This window comes from Ascaphus truei, chromosome 4 (assembly GCF_040206685.1).
Source record: "Ascaphus truei isolate aAscTru1 chromosome 4, aAscTru1.hap1, whole genome shotgun sequence".
NCBI lineage: Eukaryota > Metazoa > Chordata > Amphibia > Anura > Ascaphidae > Ascaphus > Ascaphus truei.
The window spans coordinates 359,878,196-359,901,166 of NC_134486.1; the positions used below are offsets into that span (position 1 = coordinate 359,878,196).

Below are 22,971 nucleotides of genomic sequence, written 5' to 3' on the forward strand. Positions count from 1 at the left end.
GCGGCAGTCAGTGTTTGTGTGCGCGTCAGTCAGTGTCTGCGTGCGTGCGGCAGTCAGTCACTGTGTGTGCGTGCGTCAATCACCGTGTGTGTGTGTGCGCGCGCGCGCGCGGCAGTCAGTGTGTGTGTCAGTCAGTGTGTGTGTCAGTCAGTGTGTGTCAGTCAGTGTGTGTGTCAGTCTGTGTGTGTGTGTGTGTGTGCGCGTCAGTTAGTCTGTGTGTGTGTGTGTGTGTGTGCGCGTCAGTCAGTGTGTGTGCATCAGTCAGTGTGTGGGTGTGTCAGTCAGTGTGTGTGTGTGTGTGCGTCAGTCAGTGTGTGTGTGTGTGTCAGTCAGTGTGTGTGTGTGTGTGTGTCAGTCAGTCAGTCAGTCAGTGTGTGTGTGTGCGTGCGTGCGTCAGGGTGTGTGTGGTGTGGCTGTCGGGTTGTGTGCGTGCGGCTGTCGGGTTGTGTGCGTGCGTCAGTACTTGTGTGTGTGTATGTCAGTCAGTGTGTGTGTGTGTGTGTGCGTGCGTCAGTCAGTGTGTGCAGGCATCAGTCAGTGTGTGTGCGTGCGGCAGTCAGGGTTTGTGTGCGTGCATCAGTCAGGGTGTGTGCATGCGTCAGTCAGGGTGTGTGCGTGCGTCAGTCAAGGTGTGTCTGCGTGCGCCTGTCAGGGTTTGTGTGCGTGCGTCTGTCAAAGGGCAGGCGCGGGGGGGGGGTGTGAAGGGCAGGCGTGGGGGGGGGGTGAAGGGCAGGTGTGGGGGGGGTGAAGGGCAGGCGGGGGGGGGTGAAGGGCAGGGGTAGGGGGGGTGAAGGGCAGGGGTAGAGGGGGTGAAAGGCAGGGGTAGGGAGGGGTGAAGGGCAGGGGTAGGGAGGGGTGAAGGGCAGGGGTAGGGAGGGGTGAAGGGCAGGGGTAGGGGGGGTGAAGGGCAGGGTAGGGGGGGCTGAAGCTCAGGTTGGGGGGGTGAAGGGCAGGGGTAGGGCGGGGTGAAGGGTAGGGGGTGGGGGTGAAGGGCAGGGGTAGGGGTTGAAGGGCAGGCGTAGGGGGGGGTGAAGGGCAGGGGTAGGGGGGGTGAAGGGCAGGGGTAGGGGGATTAAGGGCAGGGGCAGGGGGGGTGAAGGGCAGGGGTAGGGGGGGTGAAGGGCAGGGGTAGGGGGCGGTGAAGGGCAGGGGTAGTGGGGGTGAAGGGTAGGGGTAGTGGGGGTGAAGGGCAGGGGTAGGGGGGGGTGAAGGGCAGGAATAGGGGGGGGGTGAAGGGCAGGGGTAGGGGGTTGTGAAGGGCAGGGGTAGGGGGGGTGAAGTGCAGGGGTAGGGGGGGTGAAGGGCAGGGGTAGGGGGTTGTGAAGGGCAGGGGTAGGGGGGGTGAAGTGCAGGGGTAGGGGGGGTGAAGGGCAGGGGTAGGGGGGTGAAGGGCAGGGGTAGGGGTGAAAGTGAGGCACAAATTGTTGGTAGGAGTAAAATGTCCCTACACACACACACACACACACACACACACACACACACACACACACACACACACACACACACACACACCGGGAGTGAGAGGTGGTGGAGAGTGGGACTGGAGCATATCAGAGGAGGCTGCTTGCCCCCCGGCAGCTGGGGAGGTAGCGGCGGGGAGGTAAGGGAGCGTCGGGGAGTTAGCGGTGGGGAGGTAGTGGCGGTGAGGTAAGGGAGCGGCGGGGAGTTAGCGCCGGGGAGTTAGCGCCGGGGAGGTAGCGCCGGGGAGGTAGCGTCAGTGAGGTAAGGGAGCAGCGGGGAGGTAGCGGCGGGGATGTAGTGGCGGTGAGGTAAGGGAGCGGCGGAGAGGTAGCGTCGGGGGGAGTTAGCGGCGGTGAGGTAGCGGCGGGGAGGTAGCACCGGGGAGTTAGCAGCAGGGAGGTAAGGGAGCGTTGGCGGCTGGGGTAGGAGGGCCGCGCCTCGCTTCCCCTCCGTCTTTCCGGGAGCCGGTTGAGAGCGACGGGGGAGGAGCCTGAAGTTGGCGGCAGGGGCAGGAGGGCCGCGCTTCCCCTCCGTCCGGGAGCTGGTGCAGGGCGGCGCACGTTATGGGGACGGGGGGGGGGGGGGCGGACAGAGGGTGTGTGTGTGTGTGTCTCTCCATGACTCCTTTGGCCCGTCACTCCGCCTCAGGCCAATGAGAGGTGTGCGGGGGCGGGCGGGCCAAGGGAGCAATCTCATTGGCCTGGCCCAAGGTCCAACGTGATTGCCGCTAGGGACACAGGGAGGGACACAGGGAGACACATACAGACAAAGACACATAGGACGCTTTCAGAAATATATAGATAGATAAACAAAACATGGAATGTACAGATCAAACACATAAAAGGGGTATAAAAAGGCCATCCTATGCGTTTCGTCCAGAAACAGACTTCTTCAGGTGTATAGTTTGGTAATAAATGTACCTAGTATTTATACCTGTGTATAACCTTTCATTCGTTAACGAGATGATTGGGAGACCAATAGAAAAATCTTTTTTCTCAACCAATCAGGTAATAACAGAGTATAAGCAATACAGGGAAAAAGTAGTATGTTACATACCTATTCATAAAGTATACAGTATGTAATTAATAATATACAGTATAACTAATCCTTTAATAAAGTTAATCAACAAACACATCTTAAAAATTAAGAGAAAATAGAGCATTTATAACACCATATATAAAATATAATAAATACTGAGATATAGTAAATTGAGACATAGAGAATTGTGGGCTATAACTATAGTCTGAAGTACTTGACAGATTAATATGTATTGTACTTGACGATAGACTAACTATATGAATACGTATAGCCCACAAATAGTTGTACTGTATACATCACATCACTTTTAAATGTAACTTTTAGTGCCAATATTGACATACATATTCATATAAAGGTTGGTGATTAACATTTAGGGAGAGATTACTTTATTCTCCCATTCCTAGTCTGGGAAAGATTTAATTTCCCCATGCTGATATATCAGAGATGATACCTCATTAATAAGTAAGAGAGAGAGAACAGGTCAAAATCTAAATGACATTAATTACTCATATTCAGACGGATATATTCTTGACTCGATATTTATACAATGAGTAGAAATGAACAGAACTGGAGAGGGATTGATCTATAGGGCCTCATTCTGTAAGCGTCGATAAGGCAGTTATCGACCACTTATCGGCCAAAATGCCTACTCGTATTCATTAAGCCTCGATAAGTGGCCGATAACGGCCTGTATCGCCGCAAAATCTTATGACCAAAAGAAAATCGCCGATTGAGCGGCGATCAACCACTTATTGACCATTTTCAGAATGATCACCAACTCTCGCGATTCTAGTACCCGCGATTCGCCTATCGCAGTCTATCGCAGCCCTAAAAAGGCGATCTCCCCAATCCAATACGCCTCAAAATTTTGGTAGATTGGTGGGGAGATGCTTCGATGATCTGTGATAAGTGGGGACTTAGAAAAAATCAGGCCCTTTTCCTGCCTCAGATTGATGCCGGGGGTCTCCGGAGCTGATAGCCATTATTACCAGCACCGGAGCCCCCCGGCATGCATCTGATGCAGAAAAAATGCATTTACAGCAACTTCATTACCTTAGCGGCTACCCGCTAAGGCAATGAAGGGGTTAAACACCCATGCCAGGCTTACTGTGGCTAGCGAGGGTGGGTGAAGGCGGAATTTGGCCCTTAGTGTCTGTTTAGGCCTTGCGGGGGGGGTTGCGGCGGGACTTAACCCCTTCATTAACTTAGCGGTTAATACCGCTAAGGTAATAAAGGGGTTAACCAAACCACTACCCACCCGCAAGGTCTAGACACCCATCTTTAGGTCTAATACTCCCTTCACTCACCCGGGAGGCCTACTGCTGCGGCACAGTTTATTCGAGCATTTGCCCGTTCTGTGCCGCAGCAGTAGCCTGGCGCGCGCCCGAGAGTGACGGGCGCGCGCCGAAGCAGCGGAAGAGCGCCCTCCGATCGGGGCGCTCTCCCTACCGCTGCCGGGTCCGCCGGGTCCCCCGGAACCCCCTGCCGCTGTCCCGCGATCGCGGGACACCAGGGCTCCCTCGGGGAGCCCCTGGACGCGCGTGCAGGGGGCGCACACTCCCGAAGACGCGTGACCGCGCGTCTATGACGCGCGGCACGCCGAGGGGCGGCCACTAGCAAGCCGGGAAATCTCCCGGCTTGCGGATCTGGCCGCAGTGTAATAAACTGTGTCGCCAGTGTAAGCACCCACCCCAGACTGACTATACCCACCCTATACCCATTGAGTAGTATAGTGGTACATCATATCCATATAATAATAATATGGGCATGATAAGCCTCTATAGCACTCAATGGGCACCCTAATTACAATACATTAATGCACCAGACACACAATAATAAAACATAACTCCAAAAAAAACATACTTCACTAAATAAAAACAGTAGCCAGCTAATCCAATGAATACAAGCAATAACAACATCAACAATGAATTAATTAAACCATTAACCAATCAAAACAATTAATTCCTAAAACAACTCAGAATTATTTTAAACAGTAACCAATCAAACCAATTAATTACTAAACCAACTCAAAATTGATAGTCACATTAACCAATCAAACCAATTAATTTCTACAATATTAATAAATTAATTGAAACATTAAACTACAAAGACATAAATTCAAACAATATCTGAAATAACCATTAAACGCATTAGCTAACATAATACAACATTAAGTAAAAACGAACAACAATCGCAAACATTTGATTTCCATTAAGCAGGAAAAAAACAAACAATGACACCACATAAGAAACTGTAATTAAAAAAAACCAATAGCAATACCAAGGCAGATATGCCCCCCAAATATTGTCATAATAATGTATTAATCTGTACCCTAAAGTGGTACAGATTAATATATTATCAGTCAATGTGCCTCCCCCAAAAAATCAAAAAACACATCCAATGCAAAAACCTGTTAAAAAAAGACATTTACAAACATTCAATATATTACTTACCATTAGAAGCGTTGGCCCTCCGACTCCCAGGGAAACAGGAAGCTCACGTACCTTGAAGGCCTCCAACAGCCTCCGATGCCATCCGCCATGGAGATCCGCATCAGGTACCCAAATCTTCATTTTTCTTTCTTTAATCACCTTCTTCTATCTTCATCTGTCACCATTTCTTGATCTTCTTTATCTTCTATCTTCATCTGTCAATCCAAAAAGCCCCATGGTAGATCCCAACCGATGTTGTCTCGTCGTCTTCTTGGGCTCAAATGAGGCGTCACAGCCTTGAATAGTGCTTGTGACGTTACATTTAGCCTTAAAATGGTTAACAGCCACCTGATTGACGTCACTAAATCCAAGGTGGCCGGCGTCACATGGTATTTCAGCCAATCAGAGTGTGGAATTGGTTCCCACGATCTGATTGCCTGAAATACCATGTGACGCCGGCTTCGTGATGTCATCTTAAAGGCAAATGAAGCACAGTCATTCTGATTGGCTGGCATCATTCTCTTTAAAGCTGCAGTTCAGTCAATATCAGCATGTGTGGTTTTTTTAATAAATCAGTTCTGTACTGTGAGAAAATACTTGTAGCATTTTCTTTTTTTTTAAAAAACAACTTTGAAAGACAATTTTTAATGAATTCTAATGTAACGAGCATTTTTGTTTCTATAGCAACCCTTTAGAAAGGCACAACCCCTTCCTTTTCTGTTACACGCTCTGGCACACCCCTTTGTGAGTCCTGCCCCCTCCACAGCCGTGCACGAGCACAAATGTATCAGTCATTGCCTGGTCACATGATCCTCCCCACAGAATTGTCAGCAGCAGAAGAGAGTAGCTCAGAATGAATTCATTAAACCTTATTCCATTGCACGTGTGTAGTTAATGTTAAATATTAACAACTCATTTAAAATCAAATCTGTATATATCATACTGTAAACAGTATGTATATTTAATTTTGTGTGAATGTGTACAATTCAATGTGTGTGTTATTAAAATTAATAATGGCTTGTTCTTGTATTGCGCTGCTAGTTTTACATAGCACTTTACATAGACATTTTGCAGGCACAGGGCCCTGCGGAGCTCAGGTGTGTACTGTATGTATGTGTGTGTATGATATAGATCTTTATGCACACGCACGCATATACATGCACACATACACATGTGCACACGCACACATACACATGCGCACACATACATGCACACACACAAACACATATACACACACACACAAACATGCGCACACGCACACATACATGCGCAAACGCACACATACATGCGCACACGCACACATACACGCACAAACATGCGCACACGCATGTATACATGAGCACACTCACACATATACACGCACACATAAACATGCGCACACATACATAGACACGCACACACAGTGTGTATGTATATGTGTGTATATATTTATGGTATTGCTTGACCTGAGGAAGAAAGGAAAACTCTTGAAAGCTTGTCCCATGACACAAATTCTTGATCCAAATAAAAAAAGGTATCAACAAATACTGAAGAACTCATATATTCTGGTGTGTGTATGTATGTATATATATATATATATATATATATATATATATATATAGTGTGTGTGTGTATATATATCTATATGTATATATATATGTATGTATGGATATATAGCGAAGGTCAGCAGCCGGCAGCGACAGAGGACAGCAGCCAGCGGCGGAGGGAGAGAAGGACGGCATCCTGCAGCGAAGCTCGGCAGCGACAGAGGACAGCAGCCGGCGGCGGAGGGAGAGAAGGACGGCATCCTGCAGCGAAGCTCGGCAGCGAAGAAGGACAGCAGCCGGCGGCGGAGGGAGAGAAGGACGGCATCCTGCAGCGAAGCTCGGCAGCGACAGAGGACAGCAGCCGGCGGCGGAGGGAGAGAAGGACGGCATCCTGCAGCGAAGCGCGGCAGAGGACAGCAGTTGGTGGCGGAGGGAGAAAAAGACCATGTGAATGGAGCAGGAGCGGGACAGGAGGGCGGTAGGGAGGAGTTTCGCTGTGGCAGCGGCAGACACCGGAAGTCAGAGAATACTTCTGTCAGACCGCTGGGGTGCGCACATACGTGTGTGTGTGTGTATAGATAGATATATCTATATATATATATATATATATATATATATACACACACACACACACACCTCTATCTAGACAAATCACCCAAAAATCTACTCGCTCCAGTCCCGCCTTTAAAAAAAAAAATTGAATAAATTCCTAGTAAGAACTAATAACATTTGTTTTGACATAACCGTTTATTTATTGTATTACATTTATACTTTACTACAATTAGTCCTTGTTACTGTACATAGTTCTTTACGTGGGTGTGTGTAAGGGAAAATCTAGTAAAAAAAGCCAGATATAAATGAGTGAGAGAGAGGGTGGGTGATGGAGAGGGTGACGGAGAGGGAGAGGGTGGGTGATTGACGGTGAGGGTGGGTGACTGTGAGGGAGAGGGTGGGTGACTGTGAGGGAGAGGGTGGGTGACGGTGGGTGGGTGACTGGGTACTTGTGGTGACACACACTTTTATATATATATAGATATATACTGTAGATATATAGATATATAGACACACACAAAAAATAAATATATATATATATACACACACACACACACACACACATACATACATACATATATACATATATATATATATATATATATATATATATATATATATATATATATATATATATATATATATGTCTCTCTCACTGTGTGTTTTATATATATATATAAAACACACAGTGAGAGAGACAAAGACAGTCCCCTGAGCTAGCACTCTAAATGAACTACAAAAATTATACTAATGAGAGTTTGGCAAACAAGACCCGAATGCGCCTTCAGTACAAAAAAATGAACAAGATTTTATTAAAGCAGCAAGACACACTGACTTAAAAACATGAACAAACAAATGGCAGCTAGTAAAAATATATAGGCTATGCAATAACAAAAGTAAATGCTGATAATTGAACCAAAAAGCTATGATGCGTCTAACTTATATAAATGATAATATGATGAGGCAATCAAAAAACAAAATTGGAACAAAAATAATTAAACCAAAAATAGAAATTCTAACTGGTTAAACCCTATAGCTATAATAACCAAAAGATATATTCAAGGCATATGGAAAAGTATGTAATCAATAATACTATGTGCAAAAACATGAACATAGATGAAAATATACCTTAAAACCAAGGGAAAACACATTGTTTTAGTTACCTTTTTTGGACAAATAAATCCACCAGCACTATTTCACCAGAAAAGTCGTGTTGTCTCCTCACTTACAACGACCATCCTGCCACAATATATATATAGATATATATATCACACACGCACACACTATATCACACACACACACACACACACACTATATATATATCACACACGCACACACTATATATATCACACACACACACTATATATATATATATATATATCACACACGCACACACTATATATATATCACATACACACACTATATATATATATATAGATATATCACACACGCACACACTATATATCACACACACACGCACACTATATATATATATATCACACATACACACACTATATATCACACACACACACACACACACACACACACACACACACACACACACACACACACACACACACACACACACACACACACACACACACACACACACACACACACTATATATATATATATATATATATATATATATATATATATATACACACACACACAGTGGTCGACAAATCACCAAAAAATCTACTCGCCACCTGGTACCAAACGTGTGATGCCTGGGCCAATAGGAGCTCGCCACGATGTTAAATCCACTCGCACCGGGGCGTGCAAATGTATAGGTTTGTCGAACACTGTAAATATATATATATATATATAACACACACACACACACACACACACACACACACACACACACACACACACACACACACACACACACACACACACACACACACACACACACACACACACACACACACACACTATATATAACACACACACACACACACACACTATATATAACACACACACACACACACACACACACACACACACACACACACACACACACACACACACACACACACACACACACACACACACACACACACACACACACACACTATATATATAACACACAAACACACACACTATATAACACACACACACACAATATATATATATATTTATAGTGCAGAATAAATGAGTTCTTCAGTATTCGGTGATACCTTTTTTATTGGACTAACAATTTATGTCATAGGATAAGCTTTCGAGAGTTCTCCTCTCTTCTTCAGGTCAAGCAATACTGATATACAAAGGAATCTATGGCAAAAACAGTGTGGATAGAGAGAAAAAAAAAATCAACAGATATTTACTGCATCTCACAACCCTGACCGAATCGTTCAGACAGAAGGGATTCAAACCAAAGACCATTGCCAAAACTATTACATCTGCAATAAAAGCCCCACGAGAACACCTGCTACAATACAGACAGAAAGAACCTACCACACGCATACCACTAGTGACCACATACAACCCTACCCTAGAGGGTATATGAAAAATAATCAAAGATCTGCAACCCATGCTGACAGAGGATGCGACATTAAAAGAAATCTTTCCCAAACCTCCCATTCTTGCATTCCGGCAACCACCAAACCTCAAACAGAAATTAGTCAGCAGAAAACTTCACAACGATTTTAAAGACATGGATACTGGCTCAAAACCGTGCAGCAACAAACGCTGCAAACTCTGCAAACATATTTGCCAGGATCCCACAGCCAGTCACAACCATAGAACATTCAATGTTAAAGGATCATACAGCTGCACATCCAGGAATTTAGTGTATATGATTCAGTGCAACAAATTTTACCAAGGTTGCTACATTGGGGAAACCAGCCAAAAACCACAAGGAAGAATGAATATGCACAGACACTCTATACTCCATCACGAAGAAGGAAGATACTGCTCACCTGTGGGACATCACTTCTCACAACCAGATCATTCCATAAATGATCTAAAAATCTAAATCCTCAATGGAATGTTTAAAAGCACCCAAGAACGGAAAACATTTGAACTCAGAATGATAAGACTCTTTGACACCAGGCGCATGCGCGAGAGTGAGACGGATGGCAGCTTAAGCCTTGAGCTCCATCCCTCATCCCCGACAATACACTCATAAAGCAAGCAAAACGAACCTTTATCACCCCTAACTACTTTCACAATACCATTAAAACATTAGAGATGGCACCGATGCAGGCAAAAAAAGAAAAAAGAAGGAGACCTCCGCAAATAACTGGGCCGATCGAGCTCACGGAGCGTGGCAGCAACAATGGCCCCGGATTCAAATGCAGGATCAGAGTCAGAACGAGATGAAGACACAGCGGAGGGACCGGAGCAATTACCTGTCCGCCGCTGTGATTTTGAGAGGTTGTATAGAGACATGAAAGATATATACACCTGTAAATGCAGGACTTAAAAAAAGTAGGTGCAGGGGGCTCGGTGAGCGCACCGGAGCCCTGGAAGAGAAAGTCAGCACCAATACAAAACTAATTAAAAAAGCTGACAAACGATCCACATACTTACAGGCACAAATTTCGGAATTGGCTGACAAACAGGAAGACGCGGAGAACAGGGACCGCAGGAATAACATTAGGGTACGGGGGATCCCTGAAACCGTCACCGATGTGGAGGATTTCATCTCAAGATGGATGGCGGAGCTACTCCCTGACTGCCCACCCAATGAAAGAATAATGGATCGCTGCCATCGTGCCCTAAGGAGCAAACCAGCAGCAACAGAGCAGCCGAGAGATGTAATAGCCCGGCTGCACCATTATCGCACCAGAGATGCTATCCTACAGAAGGCCAGAGTGGCAGAAGCCTGCAGATTCGAAGAGATCACAATGCAACTCTTCCAGGATCTCTCCCCGCTTACCCTGGCCAGAAGAAGGAAACCCCAGCCCATCACCCGCACATTGAGGGACAGAGCCATCAGATATAGGTGGACCTTTCCGTTTGGCCTGCTGGTCATCCGCAACGGAAGGGCCATCTCCATGAAGGAGATAGAAGAGGGAGCTGAGTTCCTACAAAAGCTAGGGATCAAGGAGAACTCACCCACGAGCCCTAGAGGAGAAAAGCCCAGAGAAACGGATTGGCAAGTGGTGGGGGCTGTGGGCGAAAGCCGGGAAGCTCTCACATGAGCTCGCTTAAAGTCTCGTATCTTGAAGTTACCTCATGGTTAGAGGCTAGTTAATAAAGTTATATGTTGCTCCTGAACTGTCTCCCCCCTTGATTAACCCCGAGTGCGACGAACAAGGAGCTGGCTGCTTACGTGGATATAGCCGGACTCAGCACTTTACGTTATGGGTCCCTGCAGCCCTCCAAGGCTTTCCTGCAAGAAACACCAACTAAAAAGTGGAAAATCGTACCTGCATATATCATGGCGGCAGGCGGTGGAACGCAAGCTGTCCATCATGGCGGAAGAGCTCGACGAAGTCCACGAGGCGGCTTCACGGAAGTGCTGCAAGTTTCGGCGGGAGAGCTAGGGGAGTGGCGACCTTCCTCGCGGGCTTCAGGTGGGAAAATGGCGTCCCCTGGAACAGCGTCACCGGAAGTGTGATGGGCGCCATCTTGGAGGAGGCAAAAGAGAGCTTACCGCTGACGTCATCTCGGAGCGCCGAACACTAGCTAGTCTCGCGAGAAGGGACTCAGACCCAGAAGCCGGGTAAAGAAGAGGATAAAGAACCAGGAATGCAGCAGAGGGACAACTCTCTACCCGATGGCGGAGGAAGAAGAGAAGGCGTTGACAACACCCTGCAGCGGTCCGGAAGGAAAGCCCACGAACCATCACGTTGCAAGCAAGCAGGGCCCATCAAGCAAGTAGTGGAGATAATAAACACTATCTCCAGGCAAATGTAGCTGTGTGCCCATTCATTCCCCTAGGGGCTAAGCCCCCCACCCAAGGACACGATACTAAACTGGGGGTGTTGGGAGGGTCATAAAGCCACACTAGCTTATTAAAGTGGCAGTCCCCCTTAAAAAAAAAAAAAGGGGGGGAAACCGAAAAAAAGAAAAAAGAAAAAAAAAGGGGGGAATAAAAACAAATATATAAAGAAAAGACTCGGGACCGATAGGGGGGGAGGGGGGAAAAGGTTGCAGTATCTTAGTTAAACTGCCAAAAGATGGGTTCTGTTTTCCTGTTTGATCATTCATCTATATTATCTATAATAGAGATAAATCACCTAATGTTGTCGGGGGGAGGGTGTGTCTCAACTAGGGCATGAGCCTCCACATGGGAGCGGGGGGTAACTCCGTCCGGAGGCCCATGAAAGTCCTCACTGAACCAGCAACGAGGAGCGGTAGAGGGGGATGGAGGTCCATCCCGGACTACGCTCGTGCTGTACGTTTAGGAGAGGCAGAGAAGGCACTTGGGGGGGACTGGTCTCGCCCTATTGCCGGATGTGCTAATTTTGTGTTTTTATGTTTCGTTACATGTGTTCATCTGTTCCCCCAGTGTACTTTCCCTTGTTCTTCCCGGCTGCAGTCCGAAACCTCGGAAAGAAATAGAAGATTCTCGACGCTGACACCATGGGCTCGGACGGTTGATTACAAACGAGTAAAGGTTTGGAAATACACTCATGAGTAAAGGGATCACTATTATTTCACACAATGTGAAAGGCTTTAACAGTCCAGGGAAACGCAGGCTAGCTATGGCGGACTATAAGAAAACAGACCCTGACATAATTCTATTACAAGAAACACATTTTTCTAAATCTAGTTCACCGAAATATATTGACTATAGGTTTAGGAATTGGTTCTCAGCTTCATCCAACAAAAAAAAAAGAGGAGTAGCCGCTACTACATAACCGTTTGCCCTTTGCGATTAAGACCATTAAAAAAGACAACAACGGCCGATTTCTGATTATAAGCGGCGAAATAAGAGGTCAGCCGATCACATTGGCAAACGTTTATGCTCCAAGTGAAGGCACAGAGGCTTTCCTGGAAAGGTTCTTCTCCGTCCTCCAGAGGATAGCACAGGGGTGCGTAATACTAGGGGGCGACTTTAATCAGACACTAGATCCAGTAATGGATAGATGCACCTCGAGCGGTAAAGCTAACTCAAAGGTCAGACAAACCTGGAATAGAGGGCTGAGAACTAATAATCTTTTAGATATATGGCGGGAACAGCACCGCCAGGACAAAGGATTTAAATTTTACTCCCACCCGCATGACAGATATAGTAGGATAGACTACCTCTTTGTATCCAGTAGAATGGTTTCACAGATCTCCCACTCGGGCATCCACGATATTTCGTGGTCAGATCATGCGCCGATAGAGCTGCGGTGCTCCGATTTTATTCTGGACAAACCAGGAGCGAACTGGAAACTTAATGAAGTTTTACTAAAAATCCCCGAAATTGCACAAAATGTAGGGGATAGAATCAGGGAATATTTTCAAGAGAATATGGGAAGTGTGACTTCGCAGGCTACCCTATGGGAAGCCCATAAGGCGACTCTGAGAGGAGAGCTCATAAGGATTGCAAGCAGGCGAAAGAGGGAGAAGGACAAAAAAATCAATCAGTTACAGAAGGAATTGGCAGTCCTCTCAGCTCGACATAAAAATAACAAAGATGCAATGACCCTTAAGGAGTTGCTAGACACCAAAACCAAACTTAATATCTTGCTGACTTCCCGTGCTGAAAAGGAGCTGACATGGTCTAAGCGGAAATTTTTTGAACCCTCACAGGTATGCTGCACCATAACACCTGTAGCAGCAACAAGTATCTCCTAGAGGGTGGGGTACATGTGCTACACAGTATATGTATATTTAAAATTGTAAAAAATATTATTAATATCATTTAATACATAAGGGGGTTGTAAAACCTAGCCCTACTGGACATAATTGACTGGTAAGTTCACTATATACAGTATATTCTGACAGACAATAGGAAACAGGCCAGATAGCAAAGCCAATTATGGTGTTACTTTTTATTTTATTATTCCCATAATGTTTTATTTCATAATATCCCTGAAGTCTCTTTGTGTTTTCACAGGTATGATATTAGATAGACACATAATCCCAGCCAGCTCAAGAACTATACTTGTACTATTTGTAGCCCTGTGTACTTTTGGGGTTACATGCCTCTCCCCTCCTGTGCAGAGGGCAGATTTGCAAGGAGTAATCATGAGGTTTTGCCCTCATCCCCTGTGGGGTGTAATATGTAGCAAAGGAAGTGACAGCATGCTCTGTGTCCACTTACAGTGACATAGGGGTGGTGCCTCCTGGAGCTATATAATACGCATCACTTCCTAAAGTTAGTTCTGTTGTCTCTGTCTGCTGTGTTCTCTGCAGTCAGGTTGAGTCTGTCAAGTGTTGCATAGTGGGACAAGCTGACCCCACACTGTGCCAGAGCTCTGGCACAAGTTATGGCCCTCCCTCAGGGGAAAGGATACAGACTATTCCCCTTTCTCTATTGGAGAGTCAGGGACTTCCTTGAGGTGGGCAACCTTGAACATGTGCGGCTAAGTACCGGCCGCTATGATGGGCAGTCTGCCATAGAGGATGTTAATAAAGATTGCCATGATTCAAAGAACCTTCTCGCCTGAGCCTGGAGTCATTCAAGGAGAAGCTGCACCCAGGGGTTCTCTTCCAGAGACTCCTCCCTGCTGTCGTGGGGACCTGGAAGAGATGGAGGCGCTGAACCAACTGTGAGTACGATCTCAGCACTACTTCACGAGCCAGTCCTGGTGAATTCCCCATTACCAACAAGCGGGAGACTCAGGAGTCCTGTCAGCCAGCAGGTGCACTACACGACATGACATGTAACTGGGGGGCAGTTTTCTCACATAGGGGTCAGGATGAGAGGGGCCCAGGGAAACACTGTTACCTATGTATTGTACTGTATCACTTTGGATGTAGCACTGGGCATTTCTATCTTTTGTTATGATATTCTGATAGGCAGACAAATGAGTTTTGGATAAGATTGCCACTCATACCTTAGCCTGGTGTATAGTTACATTACTTTAAGGGCTAAGAATTACTTTTAGGTATTTATTCAACTGGGGAGTGAAGGCGTTAACAAAGTCACTGATTGCAGATAACGGCCGCCTGTCCTGTTTATAGTGGTCTACTTAATAGAAAACCTTATGGTTTTGGATATATGACTTTATACAATGTTTTGGAGTATTTTACTGTATTATGTCCAACTGTTCTGTACATCAACTATGTCTCTGAAGAAAACTGTCCCACTGTTAAAGCTGCTGTTCAAGCAATATCCTACATGTGTGTGTTTTTATTTTTAATAAATCAGTTCTGTACCATGAGAAAATACTTGTAGGATTTAAAAAAAAAAAAAAAAAAACATTTTAAATGTATTATAATGTTGCAAGCATTTTTGTTTCTATAAAAAAACATTTATAAAGTCCTATCCCCTTCCCCTTTTGAGACAGGCTCTGGCTCTTGAGCCCTATTCTCTCTCTCTAATAGTGCACCAATTGTATCTAGTAACTGCCTGGTCACATGATCATCCCCACAGAACTTTACATTGTGGGTACTGTTTTGCAGCAGAAACAGTGATGGGGAGAACCTCCAAGCCGAATCTTCAGCGATCGATTACAGGAGAACGGATCGATCTGCAGCTTAGCTAATCACGTGTCAGTGTGCAGATTGTATTGATGCACATATTGAAATGAGAAATGTATATATATTTTTTAAATAGCAGTTTGAACTGCAGCTTTAATTGCCCTTAACACAAGAACTCCACAGCCAGCAACCATTGGCTGTGGCCTACAGTAATTATGATGCGTCTGTGATGTCACACATGGAATGCTGAGTCACCACTGTACAATTCTGAGATCTTCAGACCTTGTGTCCCGTGTGGTGGCGAGCGGATTGTAGCTTGAGTTTGTCGAGCTGTTGCTTTTAATATCTTTACTATTTATTTGTTATCAAAGTATATTTGCTGTACAGTATACCATTTGAGTGTTGGCCTTTGGGTAATAGAACAAGGTACGTCTGAATCTCTTTTTCCCCTTATTACTAACAGATAGGGTGAGAGAATACAAAAAAAAACAACTAATAAGACTGGGAGAAGAGAAAAGAAAAAGAAACAAAATGTCATTGCTTTTAGAATATTTTTCCACATGCTGGCATATATGTCCTTATGTATTTATTTCGACTTTCTTCTAATGCGCTACTCCCCAACAAAACTCAATATTAGAGCTTGTGTAGGGACTTAGGGGGAAACACCCACCCCAGACCTATGACCGGGACCTACCGAAAACATATAGGGCAACGGCAAGAAGACCAACAAAGGGCGGAAAACACGAACGAGAAATCATTGTAATAATTTTGTGTTTCTTCTCAGGCGCAGAATAGTGAGCGTGGGGGGAGTGTCCCTGAGGGGGGATCCCAGCTCCGGACCTCACGTTTTTAGTAAGTATAAAGATATACAGTTTTAGCACATGACATTGTTCCCCAGATAACACATGTATAACCCTTCTTGCCCAGCTCTTAAGGAGTTTATATCTGGTGACTATATACATGGCATTTCTCAGTCTTTCATACCTTGTCAGGGTGCTGTGTCCGGGTAGGCTGGGTGTCTGCAATGCTCCTCACACATTGACATTACCCACTGTAGTACCCACTTCTTGTACTTTCACAATGTTGTACTATGGATATCTTCCCTAGTTACCACCCGCTCTTTAGACACTCAGGAGGTATTTAATGTTGTTGCTGTTACTGTCATCTTAAGTGGCTATCTTCTGCGTAGCGTCCGTAACTCTCTGTAACAATTGGGCCCATCTTGGGTTACCCTTACTATCATGAACTGTGGGATCAGTATGCCGGTGCCGGGTATTGTTTGCCACTCGTAGGCACCATGTTTCTGAGGTTACAGTCGGGCCTCTCAGCAGGGCCGATTGAACTAGGACCCAGGGCTAGTACTTGGATAATCCCAATAGGACATAGGCTTCCTCTTTGTGAGCCTGTAACCTTCTGTAGTACCATGGCTACAGACGCTAACTGGATGGGACACTTTCCCAAACTATAAAATAATAAACAGGGCAGTATCACTATACATTAACTATACACTGAGACATATTTACATTAGAAAGAGTCAGGTTCCTCCAACTGCCACTCCCAGAGACCTGAGTTCTAGAACCTTCAGGGCACTCATACTGTATATATACCCTGCCGGTGACATCACTGATCCCCAGACATAATGTGGGCGTAGCTTATTTACTGCCAAGTCACTCTTTACCATGTGATGGGAGAGGGGCGTTACCCTGCGGGCGCCCACACAGTTAACCCATTAGGGCCATTAGCCCCTTAGTGGTCCCAAATAGGGGCTACACACAACATATCCCATTATATTGCAGAATATTGCAGATTTGCCCGTGGAATTCAGTGGCAGTTTTGGTGCAGGATATTACAACATAGCCAACCTTAATACCCAAATGGGGGTAATAAAACCTTATACATCTGTACATCTATAATAAATTTACTTTGGGTGCAATTCCTGCTAAAACACACAGGCCAAGATTCACAAATCTTCACTGGATCAGCTGCTGAGGATCTCCTTGAGGAATATATGCCGGTTTATTAAAGACGGCGAATTTACCAGCTGTGCGGATTCCTATACTATCGGATTCTTCCTAACGCCTGTGCCTTTGTACTTCCAGGTCACGACCCACATCGGAGCACAGGGAACGCCCGTGGGAGTGTTGAGGTGCTGTGTCTGCTCTTCTCACAGCAGTAAGGTAATTTCTTCCATCCCCAGTAACGGAGCTCTTCTGGACCCTTTGCGGGGCGCTGAGAGTCTCTGTCTGAACAAGGCTACACCTTAAGGTACTCTGCACTCCACTGCTACATTCTATATCATGCAGCTCACATAAGCTTTTGGACAATTTAGCTCATAGCTGACAGGCGCGCTCATTGGCGTTGATTCTGGATCAGTACATCTTGGAGCCGTAGTTCATACAAGCTTACCATCTACATTGGTTCTGTGATATACTCCTGTGCAGGACATTCTTGAGTTTGTAGATTCACTTATTTTTTGGGAGGATTTTTGGAATTCTCAATACCTCATGCACAGCTGAATTGTTAATAATCCTCAAGGTTAAGTTGTATGATCCTCATATATGCAGCATTATTCTGTGATTCTCTTTTTAATATTGCTTTGTTGTTATTTACAGTATACTTCTTTGTAATCTGCATCCCCATTTCAGTGGTATCTATTATTTAGGTATTTGTCTTATGTTTATGAAATTCCCTGTGTGCTCACTGTTTTTTGGTTTGTGTGTATATATATATATATATATGCAAATATAGCTGTATGCTCATCTGCATGTCTTAGGCAGGTCTGCAACCCCACCTTTCCCCATTATCACCCAGCATACAGCACTTCCACTGCAGCAAGGGATTCTGGGAAATGACAAGCAAATGAGCACACAGTGTCACTTTTTGCCTCAATAACCATTTTTAACATGGTTCCCTATAGGCTTAAGCTTGCTGCATGGTCACAGCTTTTTTTATATATATATATATATATATATATATATATATATATATACTTACAATTGCCCAAAAAGCAAAGGAAAACGTCGGAAAGCTCTGGTTACACAGCTGGGTGCAGTAGATGTAAATGGTCCGGACCAACACTGCTCACTCACGCCGCAGACATCCTCACTTCCCCAAACAGATCCCTCTCTGTAGTTTGATGTCCACGAAGCAGCCTCACGTGACCTCTACGCGTTTGCACGTAGTGCTTCGTGACGCCATTGATATACACTCCCACTCCACACACACCTTTTATAAAGTGCTGAATACACTGTGGGCTCTTTATTTATTTCTATTTACATACTTACACACACACACACACACTCTTACATCCCTCACATTCAGGGATTTATTTATCTATTTAACACAAGTTATAAATCACACACTACACACTGGAGGGATGAGCTCTAGTCACATTCCAAGATGCTCTGTTTTTGAGTAAACCCCTGCCTGCTTTATTCAATGTAACATCGCCAGAAGTAGAGAGATCTCGAAAGCTTTCGTTAGCCGAAGAATGGTATTGTCTATTTATTTTTGATATATATATATATATATATATATATATATATATATATATATATATTACACTACATGGTGCAAACATGCAAGCAGAGATCTTGATACACTGACACAAAGAGAGATGATTAAAATTACACAATTTGCATTAGTTGTTCTCCAAATGACGTTGATACATCTCCTCCTAAATGTGTTCATAGGATTCCATCCCAGATGTGGTTGTATGCCTCTGAAGTACAACTAAATTACCAAGGAGTATTATTATTATTAATAGCAGAATACACAGGTGTGAAAGAAACCCTGACACTTCTCTCCTCTGCAGGGTAATATCATTGTTTCTTCTGTCATCATGGCGACCATCAGTAACCACACGGACGATGAGGAGAGTCTTGAAACTCTAATTAAACAGTGTACAGATGTCAGCCCTGGACTGGTAAGGAATGGACAAAGGATGATGGGGAGATGGGGGTACACAGACACAGCTAGGATGCAGGAAGGGCACTTGCAAGGCTACCCGGGATACTGGTTAACTCCCTCTATATTTTAGTGGGAATCTCTGATATTCGCTGATAACGGTTCCTCATCCCAATACAAGTCAATGGAAGATGCTGATACCTTTTCTCACTCGTAAATCTCCTAAAAGGACTTTTCCCCCTTCTCGTCAGGATACTTTTTTTGCTGTGCAATACAAGGAGTTTCCTGTACTGATCTGATTATTTAAGACAATTAGACTTTGCTAATAGCCTTATACAATCCTCCTTTATTAAGGACTATTTGATATAATGCTGTGCTACTGCTGAATACATGGTGTAACATGGTAAGTGGCATGTGTAGGAGCGTTAAATAAGCACATACACCACATATTCTATCTATAATATCACTATGTTGGTAATGATGCACATGCACACACACACACCATTCTCCTTAGTATTGTACTGATTGTTAAACTTCTCATTTGAATTTCGGAGGCCCCCCTCATAAATGATGTTACCGTGCTTCAGTAGAACGCTGGGACGAGAAAGAACTCAAATAAGACTGGTACAGGGATAGGGAGACACTGACTCCAGGTTAGGAAGTGTAGTCTCTTTTGTCTCTTTGGCTGAATCTAACAGTTGTGGAGACATTGGACACATTACAGACTCATTATTTTTGAGAGCTTGTCCCATCAATGAACTTTAGTGAATATTGATTAGGGGAGTGGTTAATATGAATGACTAATATTACTCATTTCTTTGTAATGGTTCTGCCGAATGACTGCCTTTTACCATATTTATCAAAGAAAAGGAATCCTAATGAAAGCAAAGGGATTTTTTCCTTTGATAAATATGTTGTTTTTAACCAGGGTTTGTCCCAGTTATGCAGTCGGAAAACTTTAGTAAACAAACCCCTTAAACGGCAAAATGGGCTCTACAATCCCTTTTGGCAGCGAAGGGATTAAGATGCTGGAAGGTTAGGGGTTTGAATCCGACATCATGCACTGACCTTATCCAACACATCCCTGTATTTGCATCTCCACAGGGCATTACTTCTCTCTTTAGTGTGTGTGCGGAGAGCTATATGGACAATGCTCTGCCTTTTGTATGCATAAGTTGTATCACACAGTCACCGTCATGCAATTGCACCCTTGAAGATCTTTGTGTCATCCTGTGTGTTTCCCACAGGCAACAGCAGCCAGAGGGATCATTCTGGAAGCGATCACCAAAGAGCAAATTACCAGCGACATCTTCCCTAAAATAGCCTGTATGTTGCTCCATCATATTGCCAGAAACATCCAGAAAGATGAGGCATTGGCAATAAGGTAAGAGCTAATAAGACTGACATGTTAGGGCCTCGCAGCAAATTATTTATTTATTTTATTTATAAAATATTTTACCAGGAAGTAATACATTGAGAGTTATCTCTCGTTTTCAAGTATGTCCTGGGCACAGAGTAAAACAAATAATACATGGTTACAAATACAGTTACATAAATGAACAGGGTATACATTATATACAAGACATTGCGTGCATAGTTAAAGAAAATATATATTATGGGCGTATGAAACAGTTACAGACCAGATTACAGTGTGAGACAGCCTTAGATTTGAAAGAACTTAAACTGGTGGTGGATATAAGAGTCTCTGGTAGGTTGTTCCAGTTTGTTGTTTCAATTGCTTTGAATATAGATTCCAGTAATCAGTCAGTGTTATACCCATTCCTCACTGCATCAGAACTTTGTGGGGAAAATATATGCTACAGAATTGGTTTCTCATTATTGCTCATGTGTTTCTCCCTGGGCAGAACAGCAGCCAGTGCATTAAAAACATTACTCATGCAGGGACTGGCAGAGCAGGATGCCCTTATTTTGGAGAACAGCAATATGTGGGGCAATCTTCAAAAGGCAGAAACCCATCATGATGCTGTGATACTGGTGGCAAGGTAAGACTTTGTCCTCCTGCTAACATCATGGGAGGGAGACTAAAGTGTCAGTATTGCTACTTATCCAAGCATAAGCAAGTTTTAGAGGTGGCTCTCACAGTTTCCTATCGCAAGAGATAGGAAAGAGATATCAGTCAGGGAACTGAAGTCACAGTGAAGAAGGAAGAGGTAGAGATGTTTGAGTCATATGGAAGGTTACCAAGTTACCAATGAATACAGTTCAATATTCAATATGTTCAGTAGCAGTTTTCTTCTTGCTAGAGAAGATCTTTCCTCCACTAATTTCAATGGACCATAACATGGAGAAGAAAGCTTTGCCGCATATTAAGAGTATAAGAAGGAAGTGTCTGAATCTTTATTCCAGCACAATAATGATATCATTTCTCGGCTGTGTTCTCCACACTTTACCCATTAAAACTTTTTATTTTAGAGTTATTGCCAAGACGAAGCCGTACCATATGAGCCGGTTCATCATGGGTCTCCTGCCTCCCCCAAATCACCCACCGTCATCCACTGTCCTGGCATTTTATACAGAGGTGAGTTTAAAACAAGCATGTCTGTTACTGTATATGACATATTAGTACGCACCCATTGGAATGTATTCAATATTGATCCTGTATATAGTGAAGGGATTCTCACCCAGAGTGCCAGGGAAATCTGGTGTGCCGCGACCCTCTACCATGGGTACCACGGCCCTATGGGAATAACTCTGTTATTTGCACATCTCGATTCGCCTCTCATCTCTCAGCCCAGGCACAGAGGCTGCGATCCACCTCTCCTCTCAGCCCACACAGAGGCTGCAATCCACCTATCTCAGCCCAGGCACAGAGGCTGCGATCCGCCTCTCATCTCTCAGCCCGGGCACAGAGGCTGCGATCCGCCTCTCATCTCTCAGCCCGGGCACAGAGGCTGCGATCTGCCTCTCATCTCTCAGCCCGGGCACAGAGGCTGCGATCCGCCTCTCATCTCTGAGCCCGGGCACAGAGGCTGTGATCTGCCTCTCCTCTCTCAGCCTGGCACAGAGGCTGCGATCCACCTCTTATCTCTCAGCCCGGGCACAGAGGCTGCCATCTGCCTCTCCTCTCTCAGCCCGGCACACAGGCTGAGATCCACCTCTCCTGTCTCAGTCTGGCACAGAGGCGGCAATCCACCTCTCTCAGCCCGGCACAGAGGCTGCGATCCACCTCTCCTCTCTCAGCCCGGCACAGAGGCTGCGATCCGCCTCTGTCAGCCCGGCACAGAGGCTGCAATCCACCTCTCTCAGCCCGGCACAGAGGCTGCGATCCACCTCTCCTCTCTCAGCCCGGCACAGAGGCTGCGATCCGCCTCTGTCAGGCTGGCACAGAGGCTGAGATCTGCCTCTCAGCCCAGCTCTGTGGCGACATGAGTAGCAGCTAAGTGACGGCTGTGATTTGGCCGTGGAAAAACTGTTGCGGCCAAATGTCCTAGACCAATGTTTCAGGTGTGTTGGAAGGTGGGAAGAAAGAGGGAAGTAGAAAGGGTTTTGTGTGGAGAGGAGAG

General features: G+C 45.1%; 1 protein-coding gene across 3 annotated transcripts in view; it reads left to right on the forward strand.

Moving 5' to 3' along the window:
* The window catches only part of LOC142493756 (maestro heat-like repeat-containing protein family member 2B), a 48,081-nt gene that overhangs the window by 11,503 nt on the left and 13,607 nt on the right, over positions 1 to 22,971 (forward strand). Inside the window, exons 1-8 of one of the 3 annotated variants that reach the window (XM_075598310.1) lie at positions 4,569 to 5,056; positions 12,474 to 14,667; positions 16,326 to 16,393; positions 17,641 to 17,718; positions 19,356 to 19,466; positions 20,695 to 20,831; positions 21,313 to 21,450; positions 21,881 to 21,986. In XM_075598310.1, the coding sequence (XP_075454425.1) occupies positions 19,383 to 19,466; positions 20,695 to 20,831; positions 21,313 to 21,450; positions 21,881 to 21,986 (465 nt within the window). In that variant the 5' untranslated portion in view covers positions 4,569 to 5,056; positions 12,474 to 14,667; positions 16,326 to 16,393; positions 17,641 to 17,718; positions 19,356 to 19,382. Of the gene's footprint in view, positions 1 to 4,568; positions 5,057 to 12,473; positions 16,394 to 17,640; positions 17,719 to 19,355; positions 19,467 to 20,694; positions 20,832 to 21,312; positions 21,451 to 21,880; positions 21,987 to 22,971 lie in introns of those variants that run through there. The other 2 variants (XM_075598309.1, XM_075598308.1) reach the window with 2 other exon arrangements.